This window comes from Adelges cooleyi, unplaced genomic scaffold (genome assembly GCF_023614345.1).
Source record: "Adelges cooleyi isolate 19-005CV unplaced genomic scaffold, UGA_ACOO_1.1 ACOO_flye_CR_arks_rails_tigmint_CR_PRNA_376, whole genome shotgun sequence".
Lineage (NCBI taxonomy): Eukaryota > Metazoa > Arthropoda > Insecta > Hemiptera > Adelgidae > Adelges > Adelges cooleyi.
Window position 1 is genome coordinate 7,693,036 of NW_026096053.1, and position 27,963 is coordinate 7,720,998.

The 27,963-nt window shown below is 30.2% G+C and overlaps 3 protein-coding genes and 1 non-coding gene across 5 annotated transcripts; 1 reads left to right on the forward strand and 3 right to left on the reverse strand.

Moving 5' to 3' along the window:
• Window positions 1-504: 504 nt before the first annotated feature.
• LOC126840923 (uncharacterized) lies at window positions 505-7,475 on the reverse strand. 2 transcript variants are annotated; one of them, XM_050576941.1, is made up of 14 exons: window positions 7,130-7,475; window positions 5,412-5,600; window positions 5,271-5,343; window positions 4,244-4,388; window positions 3,959-4,171; window positions 3,014-3,239; window positions 2,491-2,625; window positions 2,137-2,314; window positions 1,964-2,044; window positions 1,658-1,863; window positions 1,435-1,577; window positions 1,285-1,370; window positions 1,014-1,190; window positions 505-936 (listed from the first exon to the last, which is right to left on the reverse strand). In XM_050576941.1, the coding sequence occupies exons 3-14, from the start codon at window positions 5,313-5,315 to the stop codon at window positions 832-834; spliced, it is 1,740 nt and encodes a 579-aa protein (XP_050432898.1). In that variant the 5' UTR covers window positions 5,316-5,343; window positions 5,412-5,600; window positions 7,130-7,475; the 3' UTR covers window positions 505-831. The 2 variants fall into 2 exon arrangements, with proteins under 2 accessions (XP_050432898.1, XP_050432897.1); XM_050576940.1 differs by having other exon boundaries at window positions 2,137-2,317.
• A 5,338-nt stretch (window positions 7,476-12,813) lies between these two features.
• Trnam-cau (transfer RNA methionine (anticodon CAU)) lies at window positions 12,814-12,886 on the reverse strand. The gene has a single exon. It is a non-coding gene; the product is annotated as a tRNA-Met (tRNA).
• A 3,925-nt stretch (window positions 12,887-16,811) lies between these two features.
• LOC126841122 (isovaleryl-CoA dehydrogenase, mitochondrial) lies at window positions 16,812-21,342 on the forward strand. The gene is made up of 9 exons (XM_050577421.1): window positions 16,812-17,145; window positions 17,495-17,584; window positions 19,184-19,405; window positions 19,487-19,648; window positions 19,714-19,876; window positions 20,178-20,271; window positions 20,345-20,435; window positions 20,721-20,889; window positions 20,990-21,342. Exons 1-9 carry the CDS (start codon window positions 17,005-17,007, stop codon window positions 21,121-21,123), a joined length of 1,266 nt encoding a protein of 421 aa, XP_050433378.1. The 5' UTR covers window positions 16,812-17,004; the 3' UTR covers window positions 21,124-21,342.
• A 316-nt stretch (window positions 21,343-21,658) lies between these two features.
• On the reverse strand, window positions 21,659-26,734 carry LOC126841121 (bifunctional 3'-phosphoadenosine 5'-phosphosulfate synthase). Its single transcript, XM_050577420.1, has 11 exons — window positions 26,563-26,734; window positions 26,395-26,500; window positions 26,010-26,245; window positions 25,758-25,896; window positions 25,143-25,261; window positions 24,821-25,027; window positions 24,505-24,732; window positions 23,697-23,894; window positions 23,314-23,520; window positions 22,959-23,235; window positions 21,659-22,317 (listed from the first exon to the last, which is right to left on the reverse strand). The coding sequence occupies exons 1-11, from the start codon at window positions 26,725-26,727 to the stop codon at window positions 22,220-22,222; spliced, it is 1,980 nt and encodes a 659-aa protein (XP_050433377.1). The 5' UTR covers window positions 26,728-26,734; the 3' UTR covers window positions 21,659-22,219.
• Between the last annotated feature and the right edge of the window lie 1,229 nt (window positions 26,735-27,963).

Here is a 27,963-nt window from a genome sequence, read left to right on the forward strand (position 1 = left end):
ATTTGGGTTGTTGGTTTATGAGAAATGTTAAATATTGATAAATGTTGCCAGTAAATCGATTAAGGCCAGATATTATAAAACTTCCAAAAAAAATGTTTGGCCAGGACATACAATTAAGACTATACTATCATCATTATATCGCAAGTAGATTATAATGTATTAATACATTAAATTCATGTATTGATGTATCTGCATGAAGTGTGGATACTCTTAACTGAGTTTATTCAGTTTCAATTGGTCGGTCGGACTTCCTTTTTTTTTTATTGGCGCCCTAAACTAATTTTTTTATATAAATTAAAGTTTATAAATAGTCAACAGAAAAGTAACTTGTTATTTAGGCAACTTTTGTACATAAAATTTTAACTAAAATTATGTCAAAAAAAAAATAAAATACCCTAAGCTATGCATTGAAGCTTACATAATTATTTATTAATTAGTATACAATAATTATAGTATGCATCGTACACTTCATAAAATAAAGAAAATATAATATAATTAAGCATATTGCTTGTATTGAGCCAAAATTTAATTTCAACAACACTGTTACACAATTAAAGTAAGTACTTTGTCTTAACAAATTTATAGCTATAATAACAATATAACATGTGTTAATAATACTGAGGAATTTAAAAAAAATACATTGATAATAAAAATAATTATTTTTTCTAAAATATATTTTTTTATAATGTTAGTAATACTTTTCTATTATTCAACAATAAAAATATCAGAAATTTGAATACGTTAAAAAAAATTCACTTATTTTTAATTAAGTCTTTGTCAAAAACAGTACCAATAATGCCTTATTTCAATATGCTTTTTCAAACACGGAGATTACTCAGCCTTGGCACCAAATACTATAATTGGTTGCGGCAAAATTTCCATCACTTCGTTCTCGCTAATAGTTTGCAAATCCAAAACGACCGACACACAGTTTAACTGGAGAGAAAAATTTAGTTGTTATAGTACATATTAAAAAATAACAATGGCCAAATAATATTATGCGATAAACTCACTTGTCTTTTGGATTTCCTCTTAGAACCAGGACAACCTTTACTCGACCTCCACGGTAATTCTCTGCAACCACAATTGTTTTGTAAATGATCAAGAACTTTTTCTACATTATAAATGTCAGACAACAAGTTTTCGATAGCGCTGTGACTGTTTTTATGATTTTTCTCTTCTTCCAATTGCTAAGAGTTTAAAAACAAAAATTTATAAAGTATAGAATGACGACGTTTCAAAACCACGAAACACAACATTTATTCACAAATAAAATAGTTTTACCTTAAATGCTTCTCTTTGAGCATTTCTTAGATTAAGAACCGTACGATTGTACAATCTACCGTAAGAAAGGCCAGTTTTTATTAAACCTAAAACATTTTTTTTTTTTATATTTATTGTACTATATATTATATATGTCTGTAGTATAGTTACAGATATTTTTTTGATTTTCCAATTTTTCAAGTCGATTTTCAAGGCATCGCAATTCGAGCACATTTTCACTCGTACCTTGAAGTTTGCCAGCTTCTAATTCTTCATCGTTGTTTTTCCTAAGATTGTTTATCTGACTTTGAATACTTATAAAAAAAAAATTAAAAAAATATCATATCACGTGATATTATCACAACACACATTATAGATTAAATAAAATAAAAACCTTTTAATTGTCGCTAATAATTTCATTAACTCTAAAGTGTTCTGCAACAACACACAATCGTTGTCTGGTAATAAACCAGACTTTAAAATCTTTTCTACATAATTTTTTATCGACTTCTTTCTATTTGATTTTAAATGAGTTCTCGGAGCATATTGTACGGTTCTTTCCATTGTTCTCATTTCGTCAATCTGTGAATTTGCCATTTCCTAGAACATTTAAAAATACCAATTGTATTTATAAAACAATACTATAACGACAATAAAGAATTCATTTTTTTTTCAGTAAATTAAATATATTAAAACTCACGTTTTCGGTTAAATTAACTGAACTTTCTTGAAAAAGGTGTTGGGGAAATTGTTTGTTTTCTTTATTTTCTTGTGAATTTTCCTTTTACAATAAAAAATAAAAGTAATAGTATGAATATATGTAATGATTTATAAGTATATTTCTAAAGTATAATTTACCAACAATGACAATACCTTATCAACTAGAACATTGTTTTCAGTCAACTGAGTGTATAGTTTTTCGTCAGACAACTTGTAAGCTGCCAACTGACAGCTACTGGACCTCTTCAAAGCCGAACCGCTCGTTGGTTCTTTTGCATTAATGGCTTCACGGGTGCCCGTTTTGCACAGCAATCCATCATCGCTCATCGACCTGCTACCAGCATCATAACAAAATGCCGTTCAGCTCCTAAGATTTCAACTGGGTTTTTTTTAAATACATAAAGGTACTCGAAAAAAATTCATCAAACAACCCCGTTTGATGACTAACAAATTTGAGAGACAAAATAATAAATTTAAAAAAAAACAATTTTTCAAAAGTTCACTTACCAAAATATTTTTTTGTTACATTTTATGTTCTTTACGGCCAACGATTTTAACGACATCCAGTTCTTTTTGGAAGTGCTTGTAGTCAACATTTTATTATGGTTTGTCTTATTTTGAATTTTTTTCATATCAGATTCCCTAAACAAATGCATTTAACAATAATTATAGACAAGGCTGTATTGACAAGGTTGAAGATCAATAAAAAAAAAAAAATTAATCGACAATTTTTAAAAGTTAAAATAAAATACCACAAGTTATGCATGCTGAGAAAACTAAAAAACAGTTGTATATAAAATTACAAAAATAACTAATGGTTAAAAATAAAAAGAGTTGAAATAGTTTTTTTTATTTAAATATAACATTTATTATTACTTTTTTTAATCACATAATTAAATCTATCAACTTTTATTTCAGTTGGTATCAATGAGAGAGCTGTATTACAGTGTAGGGTTGTTATTCGATTCAACGTACAATTTTTAAAAAATAAACAATGAATTTTAAATTTTCAAAATAACACAGAACTTACTTTAGTATTGTCTTTAAATTGCTCATGAATTTCGCAGCGTTTTCTTTACAGCCAATTTGAATGTTTTTAGTGAATAGCAATTGAAATAGACACTGCAACTTTCCTTTGTACGATTTGTGTTGTTTTTCGTAAGACTCTACAACACGCATTACTTGTCGAAGAGTTTGTTCACTCGTGTTACCCATTGGCTTAATAATATCAGCACAGTTATCAACACTGTGCATATCTATTAAAACAAAATACACAATTAGCAATAATTACTTAAGGCGTGAATGCAAAGGTTATCATTTAGAAGACCAATACTTAAATAAAAATAAAAAAAATTCCATTTTTTTTTTTTACAAGAAAAAAAGATTTCTAATCCTATCATAGACAAACAAAAACACAATATGTAAAAAGTGTTAATCTTGTTTATGTAATATACTACCTATAATATGGAACACATTTGAATGATGTGCGATTTTATTAGGTGAAAAAAAACATTACATTATCATTGAACATTATTCTTAAGAATGTGTTAGAAAGTCAAATAATTAAATATACTGTCTACCTATCTAATTTTATAAACACTTTAAATTAACATAAAATATAAATATAAATTGTACAACTATAAAAAAATTATAATGTTCTCTCCTTTTTAAAAAAAAAAGTTGTGGAATTTGAATTTTTAACACTTACCAAAAATATTTAATAATAAATTAAAATAAAACTAAAAACAGTAAAAAAAAAAAATTTACTTTATTTGTAAAATTGTCCCAAAGCAATAATTATGTTGTTACTGCATAACCAATTAATTAAAATGTTGTAACACAAATATGTACACACAATACATAATATAATATACATATATGTATTGTTATAGTTCAATTTATTTCCTGATAAAATATAAATAATCCAATACTAAACGAAAATAATTTGTATAGAAATACTAGAAATCAGTATTACCGCAAATCATTAAATATTGTTTTGATGATATCAACGGATCTGGTAAGTAATAAAGCCATACAGCCAACATCGTAGCCACGTCTGCTGCTTCGACTTCAACTATCTTCTTATCATTTTGATCCAACGCATTGAACAACTCGTATGCATTTACAATATTCTTTTTAAGTTCTCTGTTTGTGTAAACGGCATCAAATAAATGTTTATTGCACAAACCTAAAACAAAACAATAACTATGAAAAATTATTCACACATTGTTATGTTATTTTAAATAAAAGTTTTACATACCATAATTTGTTATAAAATCACACATCTTCTGTACAATCACTGGAATCCCATTGTTATTTAACGGCATGTTGTTTAGCGGTGTACCTATTAAGGTCAATTTTCCAACGACTTTTTCTTCAAAAAGTATCTCGATTTTTCTTGCCACCTATTGAAATAATAATAACTATATATTTAAATTGGGAAGATGCATAAAAATGTAACATAAGTGATTTATTGATACAGTGTTAATTAAATAAAAATAAGTTTTAAGCAAACAGCATTACTAAGTATTATTATGGGCTAAATTTTTTAATTATTAAAGTGAATGGCAAGTACCTTCAACTGACATTTTAAAACTTTATTTTTTTTAGTTTTTAAAAATATTAAATACAATTGTATTATATTTAAAACAATCTCACACACTCAAGATGCATATTTATTTATGCAGTTTGTATAGACATTTTTTGTTTATTGGCTATTAGTAAAAAATAATAATCAAGTGATACAACATATAATTCTGCAGATGCTGTAAGCAATTAATTAGGCCTATTTCACACCTGTGCGTAGAGTATGTGTCTTTTTTACTCGTCCAGTGATGGGGCTTAACTTTAGTTCAAGTTGCAGTAATGAAATTTCTTTTTATATATTTTAATCATAATTAAATAACATTTGATTGAGAACAAATAATGTACACCTAATTCAAGTTACTTTATTGTAGTATTTTTTCAAATTACTTGTTTCTTTTTTTTTAATTTAAAAGAATGATTACACATATGACCAATAAATTTTAAGAAATTTGGCACAATTTGTAAATAAATTTGTAAACTGGATTTTTTCCTGGCCTAGACAATAGTAATGTAAAGAACATCAACTCTAGTGATAGATTTCAACAGAAAAATTAACTCTGATTGTAACAAAGTTATATTTTGTTATTTATTCATAAGGTTCTTAGGTCAGCTGCTCATAGGACCCAAATTCATACACGTTGTACCATTAATGTAAGGCGTGAAACAGGCCTTACATTGGTAACTATAATATGATATCATACCTGCTCACAGGTAGTTTGAGCACTTGTGCAAACAGTCAGCCTCATTGTCAACTTTATCAAACTCAAATGTATCCTAAAAACATAAAGCTTTTTATCAAACAAACATAACATATGCTTATTTTTGTAATTCAATTAACTTACCACGGCCTTAAACTCAGCAGTCCAACGATAATATAATTTTTTCTATGCCAACACTCGATTTAGATTTTCATATCCCAATCTCGGCACATTTTGTAAATTTATGGTTGCTTTAAGAAATGAGTAGTTACTAACCGCAATTTTAACATAAAGTAGCGATCAAATTATTCTTCATGGTTTAAGATATGCTGCCTGCAAAATAAAAATGTCAAATAATTATTACAGACATACAGTCGATAATTTGAGGTAGGAGATGACAAGTTGTTTTGTTTTTAGACACACATATAAGCCCCTACTCACTCGAGCAGTAACAATACACATTTTTTTTTTATGTTGGTGAACGACAATGGTTTTCTAGTATCGGCGCAAATAGGAAAAATTGTGCATAGCTTTATTAAGGTTCATATTTCATGATACTCCATAATATGTTATCCGATCTTTAATTGATTTTTTATCTACAGCTATTTTATATTTTATCCTAACCCAACTATTAACTAATAATCAACTTAATTGTATAAAAATAAAATTACCTATGATAACCAGCAACGGTTGAATTAAATAAAAACCATACTATAAGTAAAACCATAATAAAACATAGTAAAACAAATTCCAGGAAAATAAGTCCATTTAGGCACTGATAAAAATGTCATTATTTGTGTACTTTTTATTTTATCATTATAACACATATTTTTACGCAAAAAACTAAATTTTCCATTTTTTGAGATTATGTCACACTCTTTTAAATATAATAATTAATATATAAAAACGTAGACATTGAGTGTTAAAAGTGCTAATTGGTAATTTATTTAATTGACTGTTTAGACGATTATTATTTGTATTAACAATACATCTACCTACACAGTACACATCATTTAAAGAGGTGCATATAAGTTGGTATTTAGAACTAGTCTAAAAAAATCTATAATTATCAAACTTGCAGGTAGTTGCATACAAGTATTTTAGTATAATATAAACTAATATTTCTTAATATCATACTAGTGTTAGGTATGTCGTTAGAACATAGATACGGCCAATTATTAACAAACGATTAGCTTGTACAATATTTTAATGGTATATAACACGATAAATATTTCATAGATACATAACCACTGCATAAAATACTGGAATAGTTCAACTGAAATTAGTTGAAACAAACCATTAAGTATTAAAAATAGGGCTTCGATTATCTAGTACAGGTATTAGCTTATATAGCTTAGTGTATTGGTATTTGGTCCGATAGGTCATTATCAAAAGATTTAGTGATAGAGCAGTTGCGTAATCTACTTTGGAGGATGGTATGGGAATGTAAGTAATAAATTATACGGCTAGTATAAAACTATAACACACAGACATTGCATTTTTGCAAAACGATAATAAAAAAATGTCAATCTGAGTATTAATTACCAAAATATTACAACACCGATTGATAAAAAATTAAAATAGTTTAATCCACAACTGTCTATACACTGTTCAAAATAAGAAGCAAGTATAGAACGTTCACACATGTTCTCTCCGAGCTTATAACAAAAATTAATATAGTAAAATTTAAGGGAGTTTTTGCAAAAAGTTAAACTGCGTACGATAATGCTAACGTTATCCGTTAACCGATACCTACATTACGTAATGCAAGAACTCCCCATGTTGTCTATAACGTAAAGGTGAAATTGCAATAATGTAAGTTTTGGCAATGCAATCTAACTGTTGTAATAATAATTATTTACCTTTATACAATGAAGTAATACAAGACCCGGTAGTCGACTGTATCGACTAACCCTCGGCCGTGTAAAACGAAAGATGTTATAGATATGTAATATTATAAGATGTAGATATTAGTTTACACGATTGGATTCACTCAAAACAAAATATTATGATAAAAATAAAAAAATAATGTCTAAAAATATTATGAATTACAATATAACTTATAACATGTCACAACAGGTACTATGGGCCGGCATTCGCGCGATAAACGCTAAGAACCGTATGCTATGCAGTTACAATAGTAAGCCGTCGTAGTAACTTATTCAGCAAAATGATAGTGAATGAGAGTCGAGACATGAGTGCGTTTGTGTTGTCCGTCCGGACCGCCGACCGACAGGCACTACCCCTACCCTTGTCCACCACACCCCTTGCCAGCGGTATCATATGTTCGGAATGGAAGTGTAGGTGAAGAATGAAGGTCGGACATGCGTACCAACTTTGTGCGCAATTCGACGCCGGTATTTTATCGATACCCGTCGCACGTTAATAATATTGTGATGCTGTTTTTTATATTATACAGTAGTCAGTATATATATTTTTTTTTTTGGATAGTAGGTACCTACCTAAAGAAAAATCTATACCCGTCTAGACTATTGTAAACATTATTTAAGCACCTCAAATTAAGCAAAATAGTAATTCGCCTCTCCCCACGCTTGTTTGACTTCAGTATATTTCGGTTCCTTTCCTCCACTCGAAGTAAACCGGTTTACCGAAAGGGGCTATAAATTATTACAATAATATTATAGTCTAGTGACTATTCGTTGTTTACGAGTAAAACTATAAAAAAAAAAAACAATAATACCTATAAGCATAGAGTAGATTATACGCTGTTAGCTGTTCAGTCAACAGTATATAATATTAATAATAACTAGAGAGACTCTGCCACTAGTATAGAACATTCATACGATATTTCATCACGATGACTATTAAAATAATACAATACACTCGTGACTCGATGCTAAACAAATAAAAAGAATGTTGTTCAAAATGTATACAACAGTTTCATAAAAATAAGGCACTTGGCTCTTGGGTAAAAAAATGAGAAACTTTTAACAAATGTTTAGGTTGAACGCCACTGACACTGTAGCCAACTAAATGCACTTTAGTTTCTTTCTGTAGTAATGAAATCCATTTATAAATTGTAAACAAAATATTGTATAAAATAAGTAAATGGAAAAAAACAAATTAGAGAATCGTATTTATACTCTTAAACTTTTGTCTACGAAATAGGTTGAACTTTTATAATGTTTTACAAAATCGGAAAAGTTCAAAACGGTTTTGAAAACGATAATCAAAAACTAAAAACTCACTTATTATTAAAAACGTAAAATATTAATTGTACTGTAATAATATTTTTTGGTAATCGCTTAGGGCAATTAAAAAATAATAAAAATTACAATTATTAATAAAATTTGTAATTCCTGATTTAAATACAATGAAGTGGCCTGGACATTGGAATTTTCCACATGGCCTGGATTGTCAATGGTCTTAACAGATTTTCTTCTCATTAATCTTTAATAAATAATGTGTTCTATTATCACTGAAATAATGGAAAAAAATTATAGTTACTCCTTTATAATTATCAAAAAACAAAATTGTCATGTGAAGTTATACTTAAAATACATAATATCATATTATTAAAATTTAATTTTTATGGCGTACTAATATGTTAACAACTGCGTAAACAGCACTTATTTTCAGATGTTAGAATTACTCGTAATTATGCGGTTAAATCAAATATCCAATAACACTATTCAAGAATTATTTATATTGTCCCTTCCCGTTCATCAATCAATGATATTTTGCAAATAATAAATAATTCGTTTACGATTGGAAAAATTTAAAAATTACAAAAAGTATTTATTCAAAAATGACTTCAAGTAGATTTAACAAACATACGGTTTTTAAAAAATCGTGAAAATCAATTTATTTGTAAGCATTATAAACGAGTTTAACTTACTAAGTAGGTATTCCAACTTAATAAATAATATTTTTAATAGTTTTAAATTTTAATCATAGATAGGTTTTTCAAAATAATATTTTTAATGTATAATTTATAAATGTAAAGGTAGGTACATATAATACATAATATATGCTAATTTATACTTATAAATTATAACGATTAATGATGCATTTCATATAACTTGTCATTTTTTATCACACATTAAAAAAAATTGTTTTGCTTCCGTTTTTTTTTGTACCAATCTATTAATTTTGTGTGTTCAAAATAACAATAGCCTTTCCAATAACTAATAAGATTTATTTATTGCAATAATTGTTATGTATACTTTAAACCACTGTCAAACCCAGAGACGTACTTAGGAATTTTGCGCCCCAGGTAAGAAAAATAAACACCCCCTTCCCAACCTATATTTCTTCATCAATAAGTGTATTTGTAAAAAAAAACACATGATAGTGAAACCATTGCATTCTTCGCTAAACTCATAATCTGAAAGGTATATTAGGTATACATAAAAAAAACGTTTTTAAAAACATGCTTTTCTAAAAAAAAAAAAAAGTAAAAAGTGAACTAAAAAGTAAAAATAATTTTATTACAAGAACAATTTACCAATCAATTGTAGCATATTTTATTTAAAATGTCAATTACTTTGAAAACAATCGAAAATAAATTTTTGACTAAAAAGAAAAGCGTGGGCCTTATTCAACAAAGTTCAAATTTATTGAGTTAAGTATTAAGAAATGTATGTATCACACACTAATATTAAACCAAATTTAAATTACAAAAAAAACTTACAATACAAAACATTATCTGATAAATTTATTAGGGACTTTGTTGAATAGGGCACATGCTTTTCTTTTTAGTCAAAAATTAATTTTCGGTTGTTTTCAAAGTAATTGACATTTTTAATAAAATATGCTACAATTGATTAGTAAATTGTTCTTGTAATAAAATTATTTTTTTACTTTTTAATTCACTTTTAAATATTTTTTTTTTTAGAAAAGCATTAATTAAAAAAGTTTTTTTTTAAATTATTTATTTTATTTTTTTACTTTTTAGTCCTATTAAAAGTATTTAATAATTGCTGAATAGATTACTAAATAATTTTGGAAGATTTGGAAAAAATTAAATTTTAGTGAAATGACCCCCACATTTGACCCTGTGTAGGGCGACCTGGATGTCCGAGTCCCAATATGATTACAGAATATTGTATTGTCATCTAAGACGAGTGTCTGTGCCAAGTTTCAGCCCTATACGACATCGGGAAGTGGGTTAAATTAATTTTGCAAGATTTGAAAAAAAAACCGTACAAACGTACGTACGTACGTGTTAGCGAGCTAAAGAAAAGCATGTAAAAATACATTTATTGAAGTACATATTACACAATTATATTAGGTATATTTATTATTAATTATACAAAAAACCTAAATGTAATAGGTTAAATGACAACATTTAAAAAAAAATCCCTTAATATATATAATTCCCCACATGTATAAGAATATTAAAAATTTTAAAATTAAAAATATTTACGCCGAGCTTTTTCAATAAAAAACGCCATTAAAAGGCGAGCAAAAGCAGTAGAATTTACGCCGAGCGTATCAATGATATCATCATAATCTAACTTCTTTGTTAAATCTGACTCTATAGTTAAAACAGCCAAAGAATTTAGCCTTTCGTCGGTAGTACTTGATCTCAAATAGGACTTGACCATTTTTAAGACTGAAAAAGACCTCTCAGCAGAACAGTTAGATGTAGGACTAGAAACAAAAATTCGTAACGCAATTTCTACATACGGTTACAAATCTTTTTTTGTTTCTTTGTGATTACGAACATAGATAATAGGTTACGAGTACATAAACGTTACGAACTAAGATTATTATTACTAGCAGTTGGCACGACCGTTTAAACATGTCTACAAAATAATTTTGGGCGGCCATATTCTGTGTATCTTAATTCTCAAACTACAATATACTTTTCTATGTCCTGGTATTTTCAATGCATGTTTCGTGACAAATGAAAACCACAATAATACATTTATTAGTATCATTACTTTTTTTATCACCCAAATGACCTACCGTATTATACCAAAATACTCTCCAAAATTTACCGCCCCTAAAATTTTACCGCCCGGGGCCCAAGCCCCCCCCCTGCCCCCCCTAAATACGTCTCTGGTCAAACCCACTGTTCATATAACTATAACTATAATTTATAGTTCCAGTCTGAAGTCTTGTTATTACGTAATACTATTTGTTAAAAAAAAATAGCACAAGGAGTAAGTTAAGCGATTAATTAAAAATAATACACACGTCAACTACCGACTAAATAAAAAATGTAACGTATTTTAATGTGTCCAGTTATATCGATACGTCTATGCATATTAAACGAGGTTAAGACAAACCTATATTCTATATTATAATTTATAATATTCTTCTTTTAATACATCATTATAACATAGAAAGAATAATACTATAGTAACAAATTTGGCAACAAATAATAATATGTAATTAAATTATGATATATCATGTAGTCCCTTTCATAGAACTTTAAAAGCGTCTAAGTATAATATAAGGTAGTATAGTATGTAAACTGTTTAAAGCACAATACCTATTTGATACTTTTGTCGTTTATATAAGCAGTTAATTAATTTATAGGTATATTTTGCTTTGTGCGGTGTTCACTATTGGCTATCTTAATATGACTAAGCAGATATTACTTACAATACAAATGTACATAATAAACTGTTCGAAACTTAACAAGCATAATTAAGTTAACTATAAAATTAATTATTATTAGTATATTATTAAATACATAGTATTAAAAGTTTTATGGTTATTAGTTTTTACATGTTTTATATATTTTACGAGTGTTATTTTTTATAACAATTTCGACCTTGTGTTTCTTATTAAGTGTATAAGAGTATCTGAAAGTCTGAAGTCATTATTATTCGTAAACCTACCTAAAAGTAAAACTATCGACTCTTTGGCAATAATATTCTGATTCATAGATTTTTTTAATAATTCATTTAAATTGAATTATAAGACAGTTTGTATATTAGGACAGCATTAGCAACTAAATTTATGCATTGTAATTTGTAAATGACAAACATTAAATATGGCGTAGATTTTCTGTAAAAATGAAGATGTCAGTAAACAAAAACGTTTATATTGGATTTATAAACCAACAGTTGTGGTTTCTTTTACACAAATTTTACCTTAGAATTAAGTTTATATAAAATAAATCATGTAAAAACCAAATACAAACCCTTTTATCAGTACATAATACTTTAATTTTTAAATGTGGCCAATAATTGTGCGGACTTGCCACTTTACATTTTGTCTAAATCACTAATAATTTTCCTTTTTTTCAATTTGATAAAAATATTTATTATTATTAAAATTCAAAGTTAAAAAATATATAAAAAAAAAATAGAAACTGGAAAAAATTGGTAAAAATATACAAATTGAATACCTAACTAAAAAAAAAATTAGGTCGTCTTAACGAATTATCATTATTTTTAGTAATTGATAAAATATTTCCAATAACTAAACCATTTAAAATTGAAAAAAGATAAAAAATAATGGCATTGTAGAGTTATAATACATAGTTTGATTTTGTTTATTGATAAACATCAATATATGAATGAAGTTCCTGTAATAAATTTCAAAAACAAAAAAAAGAAAAATTTACTGCCCCGGGTGAGGATCGAACTCACGACCTTAAGATTATGAGACTTACGCGCTGCCTACTGCGCTACCGAGGCTGATGAATATCATGAGCTAAATAAAAACATTTAAGCCAACCGTATAGTACTTTTTTTTTTAAAAAAATTCAAAAATTACTTTTATTATACTACATACATAGATGTTTTTTAATGAAACAAAGCGGTCCATCCCCATCCCACGTCTATGCATTTAATATTTAAATGAATTATACTAGCTAGAATAGCACATTAAACGTTACCAAGTTTGTTTAAAAACTTTAGACATAATTTTATCTAAATACTGGCTTCTAATTTGATGATAAAACTCAGATGGGTCTAATACATGATTTATTTTTTATTAATAAACTAAATTACGCAGTAATTAAAAAAAAAATATTGAATAAAAAAATTAATAAAATCCCAGTTAGATTTTGTTTAATTAACTAAACTTACCTAACATATAAACACAATCTAGCTACCAATACCTAGGTGGTTTCTTAACATAAATCGTTCAAGCTAGCTTATTTATTATTTTGTCGGCAATAATTGGTTGTAAAAATATGTTAACAGCTCGTTATTTGGAGTATAAAAAATAAAATTTATCAAATTATTTTACTGGGCATACATCGGCTAACGTACGAGTGTAATAGCCAATGCCCAATAGGAACAACCGTGTTGATAAAATTATGTTTTTTTTTTATAATATTATATTATAGCATTTATAATATTGTATTATATATGTATATAGGCTGACTGCTTCTATTTTTATGTGTAGTAACTAGTACGACACATTTTTTGCTGGGCGATAATAAAAAGTATGCGCTGCGGTGCCAAATTGATGAAGGGGAAAAAATGTAAAAGTAATTATACATACACATATTTCTTTTTTTAATGTGAGGGGGAGGCTCGAATTATAAATTTATCGAATGAATTCAAATATCTGATTTTTTGATTCCTTCATATCGAACTCCCGAGTATACATGATAGGCCGGTGAAAATGTTAAGCTTGTTTCACCATAATAATATTATTACAATCAAGGAGTTGACCTCGAAATGTATTGATTAAAGCACCTACTGCACAGACAGCCTAAGTGTTATGTATAGTGTAAATGACGCATGTGTGCACGATAAACAACAACAAATTCAATAGGTAAATAAAAATATTTTTTTAAAAAAGTGAAAAAATACCTAACTGACTATGGGCATAACAATTTAATGTATCAATAAGGATGCAGCATAACAAATGTCATATGAATGCAAACAAGTCAATAGGAAGTTTTTGCATAACGTTATTATACCTATGTATGGTAACAAACGTTATTTAATAACGTTCGCTAGTTGGAAAAATATCGTTATTAAAAGCCAGTTATCGTATAATTATAAAGGTACTGTATGTTAATCAAGCTTTATGGATTTTAAACAGTTGATAGTTATTATCCAAATATCGTACAAATCAGCTGTGGGCATTGTTTAAATACATTTTTGTTGCCATAAAAATTAAAATAATTGCTTTAATTAAAAAAAACATTAAAATAAAAATCCAATTAACAAACAAAATTGTAATTTTATTTGAACGAATACAATTACGAAAAAAACATTGAAATACAAATTTAACTATTAACTCTAATACTATACATAAAAAATGAAAATAATTAACAGAACATAAGAAATGTTTTCAGCAAAATATAAAATATTAATACAATTATAAAAAAAAAACAATTCATTTTGAAAAATTGTATAGCTATTTAAAAAGTGCCAAAAATTTAAATTGTAATTTTTATTAAATGAAATTGTTGAGTTAGGTCATTACATTTATTATAGACATTATACTGTACTACTATTAGATTTCTTTTGATTTTTTTTTTGCGCGATACACGACAATCTAATATGTATCTAACCTAACCTTAAATAATAAAAACAGGTTTCTTATTCACTGTTTGAAAATTATCTTTATACGTCATATTGTGTAATTAATCATGTGCCGCAAATCATGCGCGTAAATTCTACAGGTTTTACTGTGTATATAGACAACAACCAGACTAGATTTGTACGTTTTTTATAAATCAAAATGTTAATATATTATTTAGACGTGCGTCATTAAAAAAAGCGAATAGCGCTAAAAAAGACCGTGAGCGTTTGGTTTTATTTTTTGCTTAGTTATGAGACGAGATAATATTCCGGTTTCACAGCAATTTTTTAATTTATTTGCTCCTTAGTACTGAACACATAATATCAATTTTATCATCTCATGATGGCACCGTTGGGCCTTAAAGGCCCGGTAAGCTTGATGTATGATGTAAACTATAAAGACATAATATTATGTCTAATGTATTTTTATTATAAAGACAGTTCAATTAAATCTAGTTTGTTTTTTTACGGAGTTAATAAAATCGAAATAGTCGTCTCGAAACAATCGAGAAAACTCTCTAAAAATAATTTTTTTTACCTAATTCGAATACATAAAATGTTAATGAAAAACTGTTTTTTAAATACCGAAATCGAATAGATGTATCAGCTATTATCATAGTAATTATTATTTTTGTTTACAGGGTCATTTAATAACATTATTTCTATAGATTTTTGTAAATGGTAAATGAGCTACCAGCTCTAAATGTAACGAACTCGTTTTGCGAAATTAACTCACGTCGTGACAGATTACCTGTCTACTTGATTATCTCGTATTACATTAAAAATATAATATCAATTTGCTCTTAGAATAATTACAATTTTGTATTTTTCTTCCTGGAAACATTCACTGCGTTAATAGTGCTTCGCATCCATAAATCAACCTACAATATTTTTTTATTGACATACTATTTACTAATCGACCACAATTATTATCCTCTTATATCGAAATAATTAGGTGTGAACGGACAAAAATAAAACAAATTATTTTTTAATTATATTGTAGTTACACTTGACATCATCATTGACACGCCATGACTGTTCAAAAAGGATAGTGGTTTAACGACAAAAAAAGTATGATAAATTTTATTTAAGAATTGTATTTTTATAGTATTGACAGTTATCTATTGTTAATCTATTGAAATTATTGAAAATTAAAGTTTGAACATTCGATTATACGTTTGGTTGGCGGCCAAAGTTAACTGGACCATTTGCTTTTCAGTGCTTATTTGATTGTTTTAAATTATAGCTAACGATGATAGTTGATATCGTAAAAGGGCGCAACGGCATGAAAATACAGCAAATAAAACAAACGCACATAATAAATGTATCAAAATTGCATAACCAGAGCGCCGTTTTGTGCAACAGTTTTCTGTACCTCTTTGCTTCGAGGCTAGTCGTTAGCATTAAGAGAGCAGTAGCGCAACCAAGGGAGGGGTTGTTGGTGGTGACCCCCAAATATATTTGAAAATGACTAATAGGGAACGTTACAGATTTCCTATAAAGATATAGTCTAAACTTATTATTCTATATTTTGTAAAACACCCCCCCCCCCCGCAATAAATCCTAGTTGCGCCACTGTAAGAGAGGTTTAAATGTAAAGTTTTTAGATTCTATCATTAACTGTGTACTAATAACAGGTAACTTATCGGGTTTTCTATAAAAGAAAAAAAAATGTAGATACAATCGTTCTAAAATTAAATGAAAATTTAATAATGAGGCCTGCGAGTTGCGACAGACATAAAATTACTTTTTAACTGCAACCGGTAAATACAATTAATAATATTTTATACAATATGTATGTTCTAAACCTGCAACTATTTTACTAACATAAAAAATTCAATATAGTATACAACCTTTGTACTTCGAGTAAGCGAATAAAGTGGAGCATTATTTCAACAATATAGTATTTAATATATAATATTACAATCAATGTTTTAATAACCACTTACGAGGCATGGTTGGAATTTAAACATTCCTATAACGGGTTTTATCTAATCTCAAATTTATATTTTATGAAAATATATATAAATATAATTCTACCTTTGTTATCTGCTATGCTTTCAGCATAATAATATCGACTCTGATCGCTTAGCTATCATTCAGTCGATAAGTAAACAATTCCCATACGGTGAATTCTGTTGTTTAAAATCAACGCCAGTTTAAATGTCTCGAATAAAACAAATTTTTAAAAAGCAACCTTAATAATTATTGTTTTTCCATCAATTGCACGTAATAAGTAATACTTAATTAACTATTTTTTACACTCTAAAATGTCAATCTGCGGCAAAGTTGTTCGGTTCGGAAATTGCATAACTACTGGTAATTTTTACCTTGCTAATGTTAGCCAAAGGTATTTGTCTCACTATCCAATAGACGACAACTTGTTCGGTTTGAATGAAGAACAAATTCAGGTAAGGCGGTTTTTTTTGTACTTTAAGTTTTATTTTTACCTGCCATTCAATCTATAAATCTGTCGAAATAATATTTTATACGATCAAATACTTAAATTATTATATGTTGTAATAAATAGAAAATTATTTTTTAAAAATAAAATCGGATTTTATTTCTTAATATTAGTTCTTAAGCCGAAATTATCTTAACACCTTTCAGCCAAGACAAAGCCGTAGAATTTTTTCAAAAAATCGTTTTAAAATTGTTTAGAAAATAATTTGTTCTTATGTATGAGAAAAACGAGTTACACATTTAGTGCGATTATAATTAAAAAGTATTATTTATTTTTACATTTTATATTTTTTTTAGCTTCGAAAAACAGTCTTTGACTATGCACAAAGCGAATTGGCTCCGAAAGCGGCTGAAATTGACAGAACTAACACTTTTAGTGATCTTAGGGTAAATATCATATTTACAGTTAATACAAAACGAAAACATATTTATTGAAAATTGAATACCTGATAAGTGACACCTTCATCGATTATCAGCACCACCTTATATTAAAAAAATAAATCAATAAATTCACGTACGCCATAAAACTTACCTAAAAATTGTACTTCCGTTTCTCTTATTGTCCTCTACTTGAAAATAAAATATAGCCTACTTCAAAGTTGAGCTTTATTTGAATTATTTTTATCTAAATAAAAAATGTTTTTTATTTAATAATTTATCACATTCATTATTTATTTAAATATTATTTTTTATATTTTGTTATTCGTTGAACAAACTTATTTATTATTTGAGGACAATTGTTTTGATTACTTTGAAATATTTTAAATACATTTCTGTAGGTATAGAAAATAAATAAATAAATATTAAGTGATGTTCCCATCAAATTTGTTGAGAGTATACTCAGCACAATTTAAGAAAAAAGTGTTAAGGTGCTAAAAAAAGGTCTTCCATATGCTATTTCCAAGTATATAAGTTCCAGAGTAATAAAGGTCCTTGGTGTAATAAAGGAGTGAGTGTTTTAATGATAAAAAACAATTTTTTTATAATTTACAAAAACTATATATATATTTTTTTTTTGTAATATTTTTATTAAACTATATTATATTTTATGTACACGACGGGTTTTGCATCTGGGGATGGAAGATAATATTTGAAAACAAAATATTACAAAAATCATAAATGTAAATATTAGTCTGCGTTCACTCTGATAGAGATTTTATTTGTAATATAAATTAAATTAATTTATATTTTTTATAAAGAAATGAATCTACAAAAATAATAACAATTTTTTTTTCGAAAATTAATTTAGACTTGAGAGTATACGTAGTATACCTATGATTTTTGAAAACAATCTTGAGAGTATACGGCGTATATGGAGTATACCCCATGGGAACACCACTTTATTTAAATTATTTATATAAGTTTAGCAATAAATTATTTAAGATAATTGTCTAATTTAAAAACTAAAACATATCTAATATTTTATTTATATAGAGAATGCATGACACTTATTTCAATAAATTTTAAATTATCAATTTAATATTTTAACTACAAATATAAATTATCTTCAACTGTGTAGCTACGAATAAAGTTATCTATTTTTCATCGAATCATCAATTGTTTAGAAATTTATTATTAGAAATTTGCTTAAATCTGGCCACCGGGCCAGATACCATACACCAATATACCATAGGTATATTATATAAATTAAGTGGGCATTAACGATTACAAATAGACTTCCAAGACAAGTCTATCTAGATTAACCATTCCGAACAGCATTTATCGGAAGATAATCAAACTATGAAATATGAGTTAAAAGCAGTTCTGAATATAGCCATTAGCCAGCCATCAATCTTAGTTCCTTTCAGTGTAAAAGTCCACGTAGAAACTTATTCGAGGACATTTAGATTTGCAGTGACCATTTAACTTTGACCTCGAATTACTAGGATCCAGTCGCACGTATGGTTTCCTTTTTCTTGTAAATACCACCCCATTGAAGTTCATTATCGAAAAATTACTGTATCTATTACTTGATTGACGGAATAGAAATGTTGGCGAGAACTGGGGTCGCTCGGTGTACTGGGAATAACAATACCTACCGAATACGAAGGCACCGGTGGGAGTTACATGGATCACGTCATAGCGATGGAGGAATTATCCAGAGCAAGCGGATCCGTAGGGCTCAGCTACGTTGCCCATTCGAACCTGTGCATGAACCAGATCCGACTTAACGGCACGCACGAGCAAAAAACCAAGTACTTGCCCCCAGTAAGCCCGTCGATATTATTTTGCATACCCCCGACCGTGTTTGTTTACAAGATATAATATCGAACTTCCTAAACGTTTCAGCTGTGCCGAGGCGAGGCTGTCGGAGCACTGGCCATGTCCGAGCCAGGTTCGGGGTCCGACGTGGTCTCCATGAGACTTAAAGCCGAACGCAAAGGATCGCATTACATACTCAATGGCAACAAGTTTTGGATCACCAATGGGCCGGACGCCGACGTGCTAGTGGTAATTGAATATTATGGGTTTCACGGTAGTAAAATATCGGGATATCATTTTGGTATGGTCCACAGGTGTACGCCAGAACAGACCAGAAAGCAAAAAAACAACACGGTATTTCAGCGTTCATCATTGAAAAGTCTTTTGAAGGATTCAGCACGGGCCCCAAGCTCGACAAACTCGGAATGAGAGGATCCAACACGGCCGAACTGATCTTCCAAGACTGTAAAGTTCCCGGTAAGTAACAACCACACTGAACATTATTGGCGTTTTGTCCAGTCGAGCACTACCTTCCTTATACATAGCGAATGATTCCGAGTGATGTCCGGTGGATCCATGCCAGGATTCCTGTTAAAGATTAAAACAGAATTGTCCAACAGACTTCCGGTGCTATTAGAGAACCTGACTTCATAGTCTTCTTTTTCGTGATTTGAAATTTTCAAAAAAACAAAGAACCTACAATTAGGGACCTGTCTTCTGTGCAATTCAATTATAAATGTCTTTTTTTACTTGACCGCATAATTATATCGGATTTCAGTTGAAAATCTTTTGGGAGAAGAGAATAAAGGAGTGTACGTTCTCATGTCTGGATTGGACTTGGAACGGTTGGTGATCGCCGCCGGTCCTGTAGGGTGAGTTGTAGTACACCATCGTTCACTAGTAAAACGTTAATTATTATATTTTATTTGACGTTGTTATAATTAGGCTGATGCAAGCGTCCGCAGATTTGGCGTTTGATTACGTGCATTCCAGGGAACAGTTCGACAAAAAAATCGGAGAATTCCAGATGATACAAGTAATGTCTTAATGAGTAATAACATGGAGCAGGCGGCATCATATAAACTCGAGTGGTCGGCGGGAATCCCATTTCTTTATTATGAATATACTTTTTAATTATTCGACGACAACCGTTTGTGTCCTTTGGTTTCCACGTTCCGTTGACCGATTCAAACCACGACCTTTAGATTCTAACAGCCATTACATTCACCTCCACTTTGTCAGCCCAACGATCGATCGGAGGAAGATGATGCCAATTGAATGCCCCCCCCCCTCTTACATTACTTATTTTATTTGTTTACAGGGTAAAATCGCAGACATGTACACGGATTTGAGCTCCAGCAGGAGTTATCTGTACTGCGTGGGAAACGCGTGCACGAAGGGACACATCAGCAGTAAAGACTGTGCCGGAGTGGTACTGTTCACTGCCGAACGGTCTGTCAAAGTGGCCCTAAACGCCATCCAGTGTTTAGGTAAAAATTCAATATCATAATATAATAGTCCGACTGTATTAATTACTTACATTACACGGTTGTACAATAAATTATTCTGTTGACTTGTTCTGTGCAACAGGTGGAAACGGTTACATAAACGATTATGCTTCCGGCAGACTGTTGAGAGACGCCAAGTTGTACGACATCGGGGCCGGGACCAACGAAATCCGAAGACTGGTCATAGGAAGATCGCTAAACAAAGAGTATTCATAAGGAACGTGTATTGTACAAATATCGCATAATAATATTATATTCATTGGCACAAGTGTGTGTGCTGAAAGGAATGCTCCAATTGAATGGACGCCCGAACTCGACTCGTATTGCAAAAAAAACTTGACTATTAAAATATAACCATTAGATGTTGGTTTTTTCAGAAGAAATGTAAAAATTACGAAAGAATGATTATCTGAAATAAAATTTAACTATAAACTGTTATCTGTGTTTTTAGTTTAGTGTTAATTGGTGTACGAAAAAAATGTAAACATTTTAACAAGAAGCTGATTAAATTGGCATTTTGTTTCATACATGGCGTAATTACTGGATCAACCTCGTCAATATCCATAATTATTTTGATCTATAAATATTAATCCAAACATATAAATATTGTGTGTCTCTTAAATAAATTAGTTTAAAAACGAACTAAGACAACAAGCTCTAAGGGCTAAGCGAGATTTGATAAATTGTTATGACGTATACTATTGAGACAATACAAAATAAGAAACACCGTAACAAGAAAAAATACATCAAGTTTTACATTAATAAATATTTCTAAATATATTAAAATTAAATTAAAATTTGAAACATTAACAAGGTAACATAAATTATAGAACTATCAATGATCTTCTAATAATAATAATAATAATCAATAATCATAATAAAAATAAACGGATGATCAAACATTTTGTTCATAGTATTAAAGTCAACTAATTCTAGATGTAAGTCAACTAAAATCGCATTGAATAAGTTTAAGAGTTAACTTACAGTGAACGTCCTGTTTGTGTTAAACGTATGCCACTACCGGTTCATACATTAATAATTAAACAAAAATTAAATTGTAAAGCTATTCGAAAATACAATCCAAGAAAAATATTAAACGCCAAAACATCAATCTTAGTTGTGTTACAACTGTTTATAATAAATATTAGTTTCATAAAATTAGACACAAACTCTATTATAATATATTTGATTGAAGTTAAAATCAATAATATTAATCATTGGTGACTTAAATAAAAATATTGGAGGGACGATAATTGATCGAAAATAGGAATGTATGTTCCTTGTCTCAAAGGACCTTTTTATTAAGTTTGATCTATATTTTGTTCAACGATTTATAGTAGCTCGATAACACTTCCCAAGCAGATGGTGCCATAAATCCAGCTGGTGGTTCTACCCCATCCTTAGCAAGACCTGTAAATGTGTACAGAGTTAATAAAAATTAAAATGATTAGATTTGGGCAAATTTTGAATATGATTCGACGAATAATTTATTTGTTCACAAAATAAAAAAAAACTTTTTATTTAAACAACTGTAGTCTAACTCTACCAATAAAATATAATTTATATATTTATAGTTCAAATTTAACTTGAATTTTTTCTAAATTTATCATAATAAATAAAAATAAGATATTAGCTTTGCTGTGTGTTTTATTTTAAATTAAATAATTATCTAAAATATTTTTTTTCATATTAGAAATGTTTATATTACTTATACTACTTTTACCTAATACAAAGATAATCATGAAAGTGTTCATCATTAGCAAATAATTTTTAAATAAATAATAAAATACATTTTTGATAAAAAAACTAGATAATAATTGTTAGTAAAAAAAAAACCCTGTGGGTGAAGTCTAGAAGATAATTGGTATTTACCCAAAAATACAGGTTTCATTAAGTTTATATTTACTACCTAAACAACTGGAGTGGGTCATGCTTTTAATACACAAAAGCAGGCTTTTGCTAATTGTTTAACTATGGATTATTTTATTTAGATAAAAAATGATAGAAGTAATAGCCAACTCTGCCACTTAGGAGTGTACACGCATTTTTACCTCTCATTTTTGTGCCAGATATGAAATTGAAGTCGCTATGCCTCGTTGAGTCGTAAAAGTCCATGGCCTTTTTAGTCTTGTCGTATGCGGCTACTCGGAAAGGAATGATTTCCATATCGGTCAGTCCGGGTGCCATGGTCAATAAGCGTGCTCCATGTGTAGGATCGTACAAGTCCCTTGGCGGATTACCATCTGGATGAGGAACTCCAGCAGGATCCCTACCAACGATGTAGAAATTCGCTCCGGAAGACATGCGTGCCTTGGCATGCCATTGTACCTAGAAAACAAAAATTAACCATTGTAGTTTATCCATGAAAATGAACTCCACAATGCTTAGAATTGGGTGGTAACTTACTTCAGTAGGTCCGGCATAAGTCATTGGTGACGGGAATATAGCCAAAACGGTGGTTTCTGGATCCAATATACCGTCTCTAAGCACGGCTTTGTGCTGTTGGATTCTCACAGGAAGCGGAACGTCGTCGTCTTTTGTCCAACCGCCGAGCGGATGTAATAGCAGCACCGGTTTTTTATAGCCACGCTCCAACAGCTTTCTCTTGGTGTCCTGCAGCAAAAAAACAAAAGAAATATTTAGATTTGTAAAGTTGATATTAAAAAACCCTGACGGTTTAGGCCCAGCGGGTGTTGCCCAACAAATATTATCAGGCTTATGCGTACTCGAGATAAAATTTAAACTAGTCAAAAACCAGGCTTTTTGCCAACTCTGGTAGAACCACAAACCTGCATCAACAAAGCATGTCCGTTGTGTATTGGATTGCGCAGTTGAAAAGCGAAAATGGCGTCCGCCTTCATTTCTCTCCATTTGGCCCGCAACTCGTTTGGAGTGAAACGTAAGTCGTCAAGACCATCATTCCACATGATCCGTTCGATCACGTCTAAATTGCCACCAACCAACCAATCACCGCTCTCGTTAATTATCTAAAAAAAGGACAGTAAACATAACTTTTTATGCCAATAGTGACCGTTCGAGGTAGGCCGCTTAACACACGACAAGCCATCATTTGCCAATTGAGGGGGTTAAAACCATAGTGGTGAAGTCAAATTAACCATAAGTAGAGACACAAAAAAGTTTAATAAAAACTATACTTGATGATACAGGGATGGACTGCCATCTGGCGGTAAGAGTTATAAGTTGGCACTTGCTTCACTTTGCCTTTCAATAAATTTACTTTTTAAGATATTTAACTAAACTTTTATGAAAATGTGACTTACACCACTATGGTTTAACCCCCTCAATCATCTCAAACTCTTATTTCCTATGGTTTTCTATACAAGTTCTCAAAATGTATCATTCGTCTGCATTTGATACCATTACAAGTAATAATTTATTTTATTTTTTCTCTCGCTTATTGCCTAATAAAAATTACCCGCCACCTTAAAACACTATGAGTTAATTCATTTCCTCTCAGCTCTTTCTAACTACTAACATTACACTATCAGTCAGGTACTATCAACTATCTCATCAATGCATTCTCCAAAGTATTCCGACTACTTTTAACAGTCAAGCCGGCTTGGTAAAAAAATGTACCTTGATGTACGGATGATTGGGATGTAATGTACCAAATTGACGGCACACCCGTTCCTCTTTGCGGTGAGGATAGAAAGACGGTTTGCGAATTATGGCGACCGGTTTTGAATTGTACCATAAAGCAATTTCTTCACAACCCATGAGCTCTTCTTTTATTTTCGTGCTAACTGGTAAAACAATGGGAATGGATTGGTTGACGTCTTCGGAAAAGCTGTTGAAGTGTAAAGTCTAAAAACAAGTCAAAGATTGTACAACAATATAGACGAGTACGAGTAATCTAATATCACGAACAATACTGCCGAAAAACTCATATTACCTGCAAATATTCTTCTTCGTTCATAAATCCATTCAGCGGAGCTGCCCATCCTTCAGCTAATACTTGTACCCACTGCATGTCTAATTTACCAATATCGAGTCTGGGGAGTTGTAGCGCCTCGGCTTTAGTTTTTTCAATAGCGTTTTCCGGAACAAACAATTCGGGTATGCGAGCGACCTCGCGGTTGATTTGCAAGGGAATAATTTCCTAATAAATTTAAATTACAAAAAATTATTTAAAAAAACTGTTATTTTCGGCGACAAATGCATATTTTTTATATCATGTTTTTAAACATATAATTACTTATTTCCCTTGAACTTACGTTTTCTTCGAGCATTTTCACTACTTCCATGGTACTCTCTTCAATTGATAAGTGGACAGTTTTCAGAACCAGCTCTGGCGAGTCTGGCTTTTCGTAAACTTGGTCAACTCCAGTGAATCCTAAAATGGTTTTATCACTCTTTAAAAATAAGTTTCATCTCATATTATTTACATTGATAATATGAGTTCCAGAGATAGCACATCTCCCTTAGGACATTACAAATGTGGGTGGTACATATTTGTATCGTTTAAGTAAAATATTAAATTTAATTTCTCCCACTGCGTTATCAATATTATTGTTTACGCTCATGGTTTTACCAAGATTTACATATAATATTACATCAAAATCTCGGATTAAATATGCCCAATGTGAACAAAAAAATAACTTATATTTTACCTATTTATAATAACTCTAGAGTCTAGACATTATAAATAAATGTATAGTAGTTTATGATTTTTTTCTTCGGAGTTGGCAAAAAAAAACAAAATTCAAAGAAACCCGCCAAGTTTTTTTAGTGTTTAATCCAGAAAATGTTTGGTATTTATTCAAATATAAACCCGGGTTTTATGTTTGAAAAAACCTCGGTTTATGCCAACTCGACCTTGTTTCAATTACCTTTGATTTCTCCAGCTCTGGCTTTCTTGTACAGACCCTTAACGTCCCGTTCTTCGCAAACGCTAAGTGGAGCGTCCACGAACACTTCGAAAAACGGTAGATCAGCGTCCTTGTGTATTTTCCTGGCCATTTCTCGATCCTGCAACGATCACGCGCTATTAGTTTTTGAACATAGACATTAAGTAATATGGCAAGTGGCCGAGACGTACCAATAGTAAAGATTTTTTTTTGTTTTTTGTCATCATAACTAACCTGGTTGAACGGGGAGACAAAACTGCACAAGGTAACGACCCCGCTGTCGGCAAACAACTTGGCCACCTCAGCCACTCGTCTGATGTTTTCTTCGCGGTCGCCAGGACTGAAGCCCAAGTCCCTGTTCAAGCCGGTCCGCATGTTGTCGCCGTCCAGACCGTAAGCCGGTATACCTCTGGCCACTAAATAAGCTTCCAGTTCGAACGACACCGATGTTTTACCCGCGCCCGAAAGTCCTGTGGAAACCATACAAAATCCAGGTACGATTAAGTCAAGCACAAATCGAGATCACTTTACAATGCTTTCTGAGTTGGCCACAAACTACGTTTTTTTATTTTTGAGGCTTGGGTATTTTGTTTTTGCCAACTCTTTATGCTATACTTACCCGTAAACCAGACGGTACATCCGCGGAATCCTCGGACGTTTCCCAGCACTTGTCCGCGTTTATCCCGGGACACATGGTGTTTCTGGACGGTAACGTTTGTGGCCACCTGAAAACAAAAACCCCGGTCTCAGTACTCAGACTATATAAAATGGCGTCACTACTATATACAATTAAGCAGAGAAACGTCGACAGGTAAGAAACCACAGCCTTCCAACGTTTAGGCGGACGCATAGGTGACCGGCATACACGGCGAAACAGGTCTGAACCCAGTAGACACGACCGAGTGAAACCGTCTGAAGAGTTGGATACGATTCCGTCACACGAGTGTGACATAACAAACGTAAGCACAACCGTAAGTATAGTTATGTATTATTGCGGAGATGATACGGAAGTGCAAGTTGGTTACGAAACTAGCCAGCAGGCAACGGTGGTACAGGAAATAAATCCGGCCAATGCTCCAAAACATGTATTGAGCTACTTTCTCTGGTGAAAGCCGGTCGACCTTGATGCGCGACAATAATGTCATCATAATAAAAAAAAAAAAATAGTGATAATTACTAAGCCCATTTGAATTTCATCAGATACAATTTCAACAGAAATTTTCTCGCAGAATTGTCAACAAACCGTGTTAAAAAAAAACCTAACCTTTATACATACATATTGTAAGTACGGTTCATCCGATAAAATTCAACATTTTTGGGTAAATACCAAACGTTTGCTGGGTTCAAACAAAAAGAAAACCCTACATGGGCATTGGGCAACACTAATGTGAACATCACCAATAATTGTCATACAATTATTTTTGAAATTGTAATTTACGACGATCACTTACAAATAGCGGGTTTTTTACTTATGACATTAAAACATGCAAAAACCACATAAAGTGATCAACATATTATTATGCCGGAAAATATCAAATAAAGTTTAGTCGTTGTGAATACGCTCTTATCTTTTCAAGTGCTGTAAACTTTTTGCTATCAAACCACAATAATTAAAGTCGTTCGAGTATAACAGGAAACCGCGACACATAATAATTTAATAACCATGTTAGTATTGCATTGTCCTACCTCGTACGGAGTAAATTATTAACTAACTTTTAAGTCATGTACATTCGTCAATTTTTTTGTTTTTAAAGTCACATGATATAAAATCAAAGATGACAAAAAAAAAAAGTGTTTTTTTACTACACAAAAATATGGATTTTCTGTAGTTATATTGGGTTAGCTATGCACATCCAAACAAATTTAACTGTATCAGACTTTTTTTAAACCCTAGTTTTTTCTATATGGCAAAATACGCAAGACAAAACATTATATTTAAAATTACTGTAGAAATGTTTTAAATAATCAAATGTGATTGTCAACGTTTGGGAAAACAAACGTTTTTAAAACAATTAAGTTTTTTTGGATGTACATAAGTTCTACAAAACCCATATTTAGGGTAAATATTAAACGTTTTCTAGGCTTCAACATAAAAACCTCATTTCGAATTTTTTTTTGTTTGCCATTTATTATCGACGAAAAACTAATATAAAATACGCAAAGTTCTGAATCGGGATAATTATCGGGC